The sequence below is a fragment of the Pan paniscus genome, chromosome 8, assembly GCF_029289425.2.
Source record: "Pan paniscus chromosome 8, NHGRI_mPanPan1-v2.0_pri, whole genome shotgun sequence".
NCBI lineage: Eukaryota > Metazoa > Chordata > Mammalia > Primates > Hominidae > Pan > Pan paniscus.
In genome coordinates, this window is record NC_073257.2 from 131539860 (window position 1) to 131550586 (window position 10727).

The 10727-nt window shown below is 47.0% G+C and overlaps 1 protein-coding gene across 1 annotated transcript; it reads right to left on the minus strand.

Annotated features, from left to right (window-relative positions):
• Window positions 1-280: 280 nt before the first annotated feature.
• On the minus strand, window positions 281-3625 carry LOC100983479 (thioredoxin-like). Its single transcript, XM_034929821.3, has 2 exons — window positions 2627-3625; window positions 281-2305 (listed from the first exon to the last, which is right to left on the minus strand). Exons 1-2 carry the CDS (start codon window positions 2870-2872, stop codon window positions 2231-2233), a joined length of 321 nt encoding a protein of 106 aa, XP_034785712.1. The 5' UTR covers window positions 2873-3625; the 3' UTR covers window positions 281-2230.
• Between the last annotated feature and the right edge of the window lie 7102 nt (window positions 3626-10727).

Sequence of the window (10727 nt, forward strand, 5' to 3'; positions counted from 1 at the left end):
GTCACTTGGGCAAATACCTTTCTTTCCCTGTTCCAGCGTGTTTTGAACTTTCAGGTAGCACAAAAAAAGCTCCAGCAGGCACACCCACCCTTTGTGATTCCGGTGCCCTTACACATCCTGTGGCTCTGAAAAGTGTGAGTGCAGAGGGCTGAGAGCGGGGCTGGGGAAGCCCTAGACACCCACCTATGGAAAAAATTGTAGCGCTTCCCTCAATACGTAATTCAAAATAAAAACAACAAAAGAAACGTAAGGAAGATGTGCAATTCCCACTTTATACTTTGTTGCTTCCTAAAAATTGTAAAATTTCCTCCACTCATGCGTATGTGCGCTTGGCCAGGTCCCTGCCTTCCTGGTACTCTGTTGTCCAGCACTACCCAGTAAGAACCACTGGAGACCAGGAAGAGCTCCATCAGTCCCCGCGGAGCATCTGAGCAGGTGAGGAGGTACAGGACCACAACAGAGGGCAGCAGAAGCCAGCAATGGTGCCATCCTGCGCTCGGTGGAAGGGATGAGGAGGCAGCCACAGGTCCTCCCGATGGACAGTGTTGCCCCCGCACCTCACACGTGGGCCCAGAGTTCCTGGTGCAACTAGAAGCCAGCCTGAAGGTGTGAAGGGAGTTGGAAAAAGCATTCCAGATGGAAAGGGTCTTTTTCTAAAACATTTTCTTGCCTGTCCTTGCCTTCTCTAGCCAGAGCTTTGCCCTAGGATCTGGCCGGCTGCATGGAGGCTGAGGAAGTTTTCCTCTAGTTTGAAGAGGGGAAATCCTTCTGCCAGCCCCTCACTCACTGTCTTCCACTTCATCTCTTTCTCTCTCCAATGGCTCTTTTCTTGTCCTTAGCCTACAGAAAACACAAACCAAAAAGAATTGCTTCCTCCTCACTTTACCCCCTGCCCCCACTTTTCTTTTTCTTTTTCTTTTTGAGACAGAGTATTGCTCTGTTGCCCAGGCTGGAGTGAAGTAGCGCAATTTTGGCTCACTGCAACCTCTGCTTCCGAAGTTCAAGCAGTTCTCCCACCTCAGCCTCCCGAGTAGCTGGAATTACAGACATGTGCCACCACACCCAGCTAAATTAAAAAAAAAAATTCTATTTTTAGTAGAGAAGGGGTTTCACCATGTTGGCCAGGCTGGTCTTGAACTCCTGACCTCAAGTGATCCACCTGCTTTGGCTTCCCAAAGTGCTGGGATTACAGTCATGAGCCATCGCGCCCGGGTCACCACCCCCAGCTCACCACCCCCACTTTCTGATCACATGTCGTGGAAGAGCCAGCTAAGTCCCCTCACTTCCCACGTCCTGATCCACCCACAGCCATCCATTCCTGCACCCACCCCTACCGAAACCACTTCTGTGGGCACACTGTCACTGGTGTTATGCAATGTCTCCAGCTCTCCTCCCCAGCAGGCTCTGACTCACCCTCTTCCCTTGCCCTCTCTTCAACATCAAGGTCTCCAGGGTTCCTTCTTCAACCACCGCTCTTCCCACCATGTGAGGGTGTTTCAGGCGGCACCTTGGTTGGACCATAGCACCCAGCTATTTAACTCCAACACTAGATGCTGCTGAGTAGATATTCTACAGACTTGGTTAACATCTACCATCAGTTGACTTCTCCCGGAGGAGAAGAAATTCTGCCTCAAGACTACAGCATCTGCCCTGGCTGAGTTTCTAGCCTGCTGCCCTGCCCTGACTTGCCCTGCCCTACAGCTTTCCAACTTGTCTGTCCCCACAATCATGTGAGCCAATTCCTTAAAAAAAAAAAAATACCCACATGGCTGGGTGCGGTGGCTCATGCCTGTAATCCCAGCACTTTGGGAGACTGGGGAGGGTGGATTGCTTGAGCCCAGGAGTTCAAGACAAGCTTGGGAAACATGGCAAAACCCCATCTCTATTTATAATAAAAATTAAACCCACACACACATACACATCCCCACCACACAAGCGCTGTATATGTGTATTTTGTTTCTCTGGCGAACCCTGACTGACGCATACTGTTCACACTCACCGATTCTCCAGCTTCCTCCTCCCAGACCCCAGTCATCTCTGGGTCTGTTTCTGATACCCTCTTTTTTTCTTTCTTCTTTTTTTTTTTTTTTTTAAAAAGAGTAGAATTCATATTTTGTTGTCATCCAGATGGCAGTTGGGTTTATAGTCTCCATACTTTATACTTTATGTAAATAAAAATAATTACAAGTTTTAAATAGCCAATGGCTGGTTATGTTTTCAGAAACCATGATTAGACTAATTCATTAATGGTGGCTTCAAGCTTTTCCTTATTAGCTCCAGAAAATTCACCCACTTTTGTCCCTTCTTAAAGAACTGGAAAGGGCCAGGCACGGTGGCTCACACCTGTAATCCCAGCACTTTGGGAGGCTGAGGCGGGTGGATCACCTGAGGTCAGGAGTTCGAGACCAGCCTGACCAACATGGAGAAACCCCGTCTCTACTAAAAATACAAAAATTAGCCAGGCCTGGTGGCGCATGCCTATAACCCCAGCTACTCGGGAGGCTGAGGCAGGAGAATCACTTGAACCTGCGAGATGGCGGTTGCTGTGAGCCGAGATTTTGCCATTGCACTCCAGCCTGGGGGACAAGAGGAAAAATCCATCTCAAAAACAAACAAACAAACAAACAACAACAAAAAACTGGAAGGTTGGCATGCATTTGACTTCACATTCTGAAGCAACATCCTGACAGTCAGCCACATGTACTTCAAAGAATACCATGTTGGAATACTTTTCAGAGAGGGAATGAAAGAAAAGCTTGATCTTTTTGCAAGGCCCATACCACGTGGCTGAGAAGTCAACCATGACAAATTTATCACCTGCAGCCTCCAAGCCTTCCTGAAAAGCAACCTTGCTCTCAATTTGCTTCACCATCTTGGCTGCTAGGGTCTGAGGAGCAGCTGTAAGAACCGATGGAAACGGATCCAAAAGTGCCGGATCGAGCTTGGAGCTCTGGTACCCTCTTTCTCCTGAACGCCAAACTTTTCTATGCCTACAGGGCACACAGAAAGGTGAGCATTCAGCTGATATCCTCCAGGAACCTGGAATTCAAATCCTGGGGTCCCCTCAGGGATCCCCCAGCACTGAGTCAGCTCTATCCCAGCACAAGCCTTCCACAAGGTGCGATCCCACAGTTCACAGAGGCCAGCCAGGTGGAGGATTGACAGAGCCAAGCTGTCACAAGTTGGATGTAGGCTGGGGGCAGACCCAGGGACTGATGCTTGGCTCCACGCAGCAATTGTCATGTGGGGCATTGGTCCAGTGTTACAAGAGATTTCCAATTTTCCAGAAAGACCAGAAATTTGTTCCTGTGAAATCTCTCAATTTTTAATTTTTTTTTTTTAAGATGGAATTTCACTCTTATTGCCCAGGTTGGAGTGCAGTGGCGCAATCTCTGCTCACAGCAACCTCCACCTCCCTGGTTCAAGTGATTCTCCCATCTTAACCTCCCAAGTAGCTGGGATTACAGGCACCCGACACCATGCCCGGCTAATGTTTGTAATTTTAGTAGAGACCAGGTTTCACCACGTTGCCCAGGCTGGTCTCGAACTCCTGACCTCAGATGATCTGCCTGTCTTGGCCTCCCAATGTGCCGGGATTACAGGTGTGAGCCCCAGCCTGACAATGAAATTTTCCCATCAAGAGGTATTAAGGGAGGGACAGGCTTCATGAACCCTTTAAAAAAATGTTTATGTCACTTTTCACTCAGGGCAACGAGTGCTTACTTGCCCTACATTTTCATAACCAAAAGAGTACACACAAGACTCTTGTCTAAATGTGACTGTTCTCAGCCAACTCTGTCCACCCTCTGACATTGAAGTAGCTGACATAATTTTAAAATGTCTCCCAAAAGGTGCCCAGTTTCATTAACATTTTTTGGAGATAATTTTGACTAATTATTGGGCCACAAATTTCCTTCAGACAAAAAAAGACAAAAAGGCCCATTATCCCAAATATATACCTTTCAAACCCTTAGGATTTAAAAATACTAAAAACATGGTAACTTCTCCATGTTTGTTTTTTGTTCCTTATATTTCACTCTAACGATCAAGATACAAGAAAATACATAGAGGCGATCGATGTCTCAGCTACCCTGATTTGATCCTATGCATTTATACATGTATCAAAATATCCTCAGGATAAGAACAACTATAATATATCAATAGAAATTTAAAAATTAAAGAAATTAACAAAAGAGTCTGTGCATGGTGGCTCACGCCTGTAATCTCAGCACTTTGGGAGGCCAAGGCAGGTGGATCACTTGAGGCCAGGAGTTTGAGACCAACCTGGCCAACATGGCGAAACCCCGTCTCTACCAAAAATACAAAAAAAAATTAGCCGGGCGTCATGGCGCATGCCTGTAATCCCAGCTACTTGGGGGGCTGAGGCTGGAGAATAGCTTGAACCCAGGAAGCAGAGGTTTCAGTGAGCCGAGATCACGCCACTGCACTGCAGCCTGGGCAACATAGACTCTGTCTAAAAAAAAAAAAAAAAAAAAAAAGTAAGAAATTAACAAACAAAAGAAAATATATTGTTTAAAAATAAAATTACATTTCATAATTATTGCACGAACAGATTTAAGGATAAAGTTTCCAGTTAGAATGAAAGAGAGAAGGCATGTGTTTACAAACAAGCACGAGGCCCAAGAATAACTTACTGATTAGTATAAAATGTAAATGGTTGATTTTGCACAAATGCGATTTTTCTTTCTTTCCTTTTTATTTTTTTGTGGTCCACTGGAATGAGAAACTCAAAATCTTTCTTTAGAGCTAAAGCTTTTTTCTTCAATCGACTTCCTCAGGTTGAAAGGAGTTAAGGCTTTACCAAAGCAATTTGAAGGTTTGAAATCTCCAGGGAGATTGATTTATGAGTACAGTACACGTTAAGGCTACCTCTGACCTTGGCAGATTGTGGCTGTTAAATTAGGCCCTGGAGTCTTGAGACAGGGGCTCTTCATCTTAGCCTCCTTAGTATCTCACTGTGTGTCAGCAATTCCATGAATCCCATTGGATTCATGAAATTTCATTCATGGAATTGGATTCCTACTCATGGAATTTAATGTAATTCCATTGGATTCATGGAATTCCACTTCGGTTCTGTGATTCTCAGTAATATTTCTTTCTTTCTTTCTTTTTCTTTTTTTTTTTTGAGACAAGGTTCCTCTCTGTCACCCAGTCTGGAGTGCAGTGGCACGATTTAAGCTCACTGCAACCTCCGTTGGCCTCCCCGGTTCAAGCAATTCTCCTGCCTCAGCTTCCCCAGTAGTTGGGCACCACCATGCCCGGCTACTTTTCGCATTTTTCGGTAGAGAGGGGGGTTTCGCCATTTTGGCCAGGCTGGTCTCGAACTCCTGACCTCAGGTGATCCTTCCACCTCGGCCTCCCAAAGTGCTGGGATTACAGGCGTGAGCCACCGCGCTTGGCCAGTTCTGTGATTCTTTGGAGTGCCATGGCGCCATCTCGGCTCACTGCACCTCCGCCTCCCGGGTTCAAGCGATTCTCCTGCCTCAGCCTCCTGAGTAGCTGGTATACAGGTGTGTGCCACGACGTCAAGCTGATTTTTGTTATTTTACCTGAGACGGGGTTTCACCATATTGGCCAGGCTGGTCTCAAACTCCTGGCCTCAAGTGATCCACCTGCCTCGGCCTCCCAAAGTGCTGGGGCTACAGGTGTGAGCCACCACACCAGGCCTCAGGTCTGAGGTTCCTAATCCAGGACTCACCCGCACTAATTGAAACCTGAGGTGAGGGATTTCTCCTCGCTGACCAGTAGGGGGCGCGTCGTGACTGCGCCTTCTGCTTTCACTCCCCGCGCAGGGAAATCCTGTCCTGCTCTCTCAGGGAGCAGTTCCTGACTGTGGGCTCCATTTTATAATAGAATGACTCACCTGAAGAATCACTTCTTTCATTATTTCGTATTCCTCACAATACCAGTGACACACAAAGGCTTTATTTGAAAAACCAAGTAAAGGAAACGAGCACAGGATGTCTGTGCTGGTCTGGTCGGCGTTTATCTCAGCTGGTGAGAAGGCAGCCATGCCTCTGTTCACACTGTCATTCCTCCAATAAATAAGATATCCCTGTTTTCTAAAGTCAGGGAGATTTATGAGTCAGAAGTAATCGGATCCACAATCTGATTAGAATTCTATCCTCATAACGGGAGCTGACCGCATCCGCATCCATTTGTGGTCCGGCCCAGTCACCACTTGGTTGGTGTTCTAGCACTACAAGCCAGACTGTGGGGTGGAGGAAGGTGAGTGCTCCCCGCACTTTAATGCCGGGCTTATTTTTCCCTAAGGACCAGGATCAAAATAATATTAACAGGAAAAACATGCTTCCTCGTATGAGACTGCAGTATTTCACCTTGTATGAGAAAGGAAAAATGAAGGGTGAGACCTGCTTGTTTCTTACATAACTAGGGAGAAATCTATCCCCCCCTCTCACCCCGTAGCTCTTCCTGGTGGCAGTAATGATCAGAACCGGGAGTACCCAACTTCTTTCATGCTTGGGGGACTAGAGCTGCCCCCTCCATGCAGAATGGGCAAAGTAAGGGCAGAGGAGAGCCATTAGCATCACAATAGGCCTAAAGCCTGCATTTGAAAGCTTCAAGAAAAGACTGAGAGGCAATCTCTTGCTGTTTCCCCTAAAGGCAGATTGGCAGATCAGCCCTCCTATCCGGAGCAGCTAGAAAAGCTGGCAAAACAAACAAGACCTATCTGAAGGTGAGCCGCCAAGGGGGTGAGGATTTGAGGGTCAAGGTCCTGGAGAGAAGGGTTAGCAGAGCTTTGAATTTTGAGGCATTTGCCTATTTCATGAGGCAGAGAAGCTCCCAGCAGTCTCATGCTAAGGAAGGAAGAGCTCAAGTAGTCGCCGCCAGCTTTCAACTTCCAAAGGGCCTCACCCTTTGGAAGGAACGGGAATGAAAATAGAGAAACTCTCACAAAGACTGAAACCCAGCTTCCCATTGGCTTACCGTTTGACTGTGTTACAGGAAAGGGGTCTTGATCCAGACCACAAGAGAAGGTTCTTGGATCTGGAGCAAGAAGGAATTCAGGGTGAGTCCACAGAGTAAAGTGAAAGCAAGTTTATCAGGAAAGTAAAGGAATAAAAGAATGGCTACCCCATAGGCACAGCAGCCCCGAGGGCTGCGGGTTGCCCATTTTTATGGTTATCTCTTGATGATATGCTAAACAAAGGGTGGATTATTCATGCCTCCCCTTTTGAGACCATATAGGGTAACTTCCTGATGTTGTCATGGCATTTGTAAACTGTCATGGCGCAAGTGGAGTGTGGCAGTGATGATGACCAGAGGTCACTGTTGTCACTATCTTGGCTTTGGCGGGTTTTAGCCGGCTTCTTTACTGCAACCTGGTTTATTAGCAAGGTCTTTATGACCTGTATCTTCTGCTGACCTCCTATCTCATCCCATGACTTAGATTGCCTAACCTTCTAGGAATGCAGCCCAGCAGGTCTCAGCCTTATTTTACGCAGCCCCTACTCAAGATGGAGTTACTTTGGTTCAAATGCCTCTGATAATTGGATTAGGGCAAGCTTTCGCAACCTCAGTGCTATTGACACTGATAAATTGACATTATCAGTGGACCATCCTATGCAATGTTTAGTATTCCTGGCTTTTAACCACTGGATGCCAGTAGCACCTCTCCTTCCCCAAATTCTGACAACCAAACTTTCTCCAGACATTGCCAAATGTCCCCTGGTGGGGAAAATCACCTGTGGTTGAAAACCACTGGATTAAGGGTGCCTGCCCAGACCCCAACTGCCTTCCAGAAGCAAAAATAAATCTTACTATCATCTAGGGCCTCAAATTATATCTATAATTTTTCATACATGATATGCAGCACTTAATAAAGAACAAAGCTTTAAAATACATAACAAAGTTGACAGAACTAAAAAGAGAAATAGACAAATCCACAATCATAGTGGGAGATGTTAAGACACATTTCTGAGAAAATGATGGACTAAGCAGAAAAAAAAAATCAACAAGGTTAGGGTAACAGGGTAAACTACGGAGAGAAGTATCTGGAGGAAAAGAGAAAGGTATCAGGTCTGGTTGCGTGAAAGAGGGGTTGGCAGGAAGGGGGGTATCGAGCGCAGATGGAGAAATGGAGAGAAAAGGAGGGTCTTTGTGGGCCCCCTCTTTCTGGAGGCCTAGAAGACCTTTTCCGCATGAACGGTACAAGGGAACTGTGTCGTTTCCTTTGTTCCTTCATCCAGACTATACTGGCTGCTCTGTGAGATCTATCTGTACCTCCAATCTGCCGGAGGCATGTGAACCAGAGCAACTTCACCTTGAATAGGAGCTGGGTAAAATGAGGCTGAAACCTACTGCACTGCATTCCCAGAAGGTTAGGCATTCTAAGTCACACGATGAGATAGGAGGTCAGCACAAGATACAGGTCACAAAGACCTTGCTGATAAAACAGCCTGCAGTAAAGAAGCTGGCCAAAACCCACCAAAACCAAGATGGCAATGAGAGTGACCTCACTGCTACACTCCCGCCAGCACCATGACAGTTTACCAATGCCATGGCAACATCAGAAAGTTACCCTATTTGGTCTCAAAAGGGGAGGCATGAAGAATCCACCCCTTGTTTAGCATATAATCAAGAAATAACCATAAAAATGAGCAACCAGCAGTCCTTGGGGCTGCTCTGTCTTTGCAGTAGCTATATTTTTTTTTTTTTTTGAGATGGAGTCTCGCTCTGTCACCCAGGCTATAGTGTAGTGGCATGATCTTGGCTCATTGCAACCTCCGCCCCCCGGGGTTCAGGCAATTCTCCTGTTTCAGCCTTCTGAGTAGCTGGGTCTACAGGTGCGCGCCACCACGCCCGGCTAATTTTTGTACTTTTAGTAGAGACAGGGTTTCACCATACTGGTCAGGCTGGTCTCGAACTCCTGATCTCAGGTGATCTGCCCACCTCAGCTTTCCAAAGTGCTGGGATTACAGACGTGAGCCACCATGCCCGGCCTTTGTTTTCTTTTCTTTTCTTTCTTTTTTTTTTTTTTTTGAGACAGAGTCTCACTCTGTCGCACAGGCTGGAGTGCAGTAGCGCGATCTCGGTTCACTGCAATCTCTGCCTCCCGGGTTCAAGCGATTCTCCTGCCTCAGCCTCCTGAGTAGCTGGGATTACAGGCGTGCGCCACCACACCTGGTTAATTTTTGTATTTTTAGTAGAGATGGGGTTTCACCATGTTGGTCAGGCTGGTCTCAAACTCCTGACCTCATGATTCTCCCGCCTTGGCCTCCCAAAGTGCTGGGATTACAGGCGCCTGGCCACAGTAGCCATTCTTATATTCTTTACTGTCTTAATATACTTGCTTTCACTTTACTCTGCAGACTCACCCTGAATTATTTCTTGTGTGAGATCCAAGAATACTCTCTTAGGGACCCCTTTCATTGTGGACTCCGTAGCAGCCAGTGGGGTTTGGGTTGGCAAAGACTAGTGAGGCGGCCAAAAGGGTGGTAAGCACATTCTGATCAACTGGGAGAGTGTCTCCAGCAGAGCTGCAGCCCTCCACCCCTGCCATGGAGGTGCTACCAGGTGTCACTAAACTTAGAGAGTCCTATGGTCTGAGGCAGTTTCAAAATTGAGAGACAGTAAGACTGAATATTTAATTCCTGTCTCATCTCTCCTCACTGTATTTTAGCAAGAAGTACTCCAGGATACAGAAGAGGAGCCTGTCCTACCTGGATTACACAGGTATATTGATACCTACTATACGGCAGACATTATTCTAATTGTTGCTAAGAACAGAGAGTAGGCCAGGCACGGTGGCTCTTGCCTGTAATCCCAGCACTTTGGGAGGGCAAGTCGGGAGGGTTGCTTGAGCCTAGGAGACCAGCCTGGGAAACGTGGTGCGACCTTGTCAGTGATCCTGAGGTGAGAGGATCACTTGAGCCCAGGAGTTCGAGGCTGCAGCAGTGAGCCATGATTGTGCCACTGCACTCCACAGCCTGGGTCATAGAGTGAGACCCTGTCTCAAAAAAAAAAAAAAAAAGAAAAAGAAACACAGTGAGTTTAAGACTGGAATATAAAGATAGGTAAAGCCTATCCATTGTCTTCAGGCCTAATAGGGGTAAGGGGGTTAGGGCAGTGAATCAAGTAAACCAGCAGTTTGAATACAGTATGCTGGGGCAACTCAGGACAGAGCACAACAGGCTAAGAAGATGAAGAGTAATCGGGTGCTGGAGGGGAGAGAGAGAGAGAGAGACAGTAGATAAGGGGAATCTAGTTAAGAGTCTGAAACGGGAAGAGGATCTTCTGGGGAGCAGGAGTATCGTGAACAAAAGCCTGCAGGTGTGAAAGCATGAAGTGCATTCAGGGAAAATTGTATCCCACAGGTATTACTGAATGCCTACTCTATACCTGGCACTGTGCTAGGAGTTCGATGTACCTCGACGAACAAGACCCAGTCCTTCTCCGCAAATTGCTCAGGGATCTTTAGTAGGGCAGATTGAAAAAGAATGGGGAGCCGTTCTACAGTGAGCTGTCTGGAGGAGCTGGGGCATAGAGTGTTTGCAAAGAAGTAATGAGAAACGGCCAGGCGCGGTGGCTTTGGCTGGGTGTGGTGGCTCACGCCTGTAATCCCAGCACTTCGGGAGGCCGAGGCAGGCGGATCACGAGGTCAGGAGGTTGAGACCATCCTGGCTAATGTGGTGAAACCCCGTCTCTACTAAAAATACAAAAAATTAGCCGGGCGTGGTGGTTGG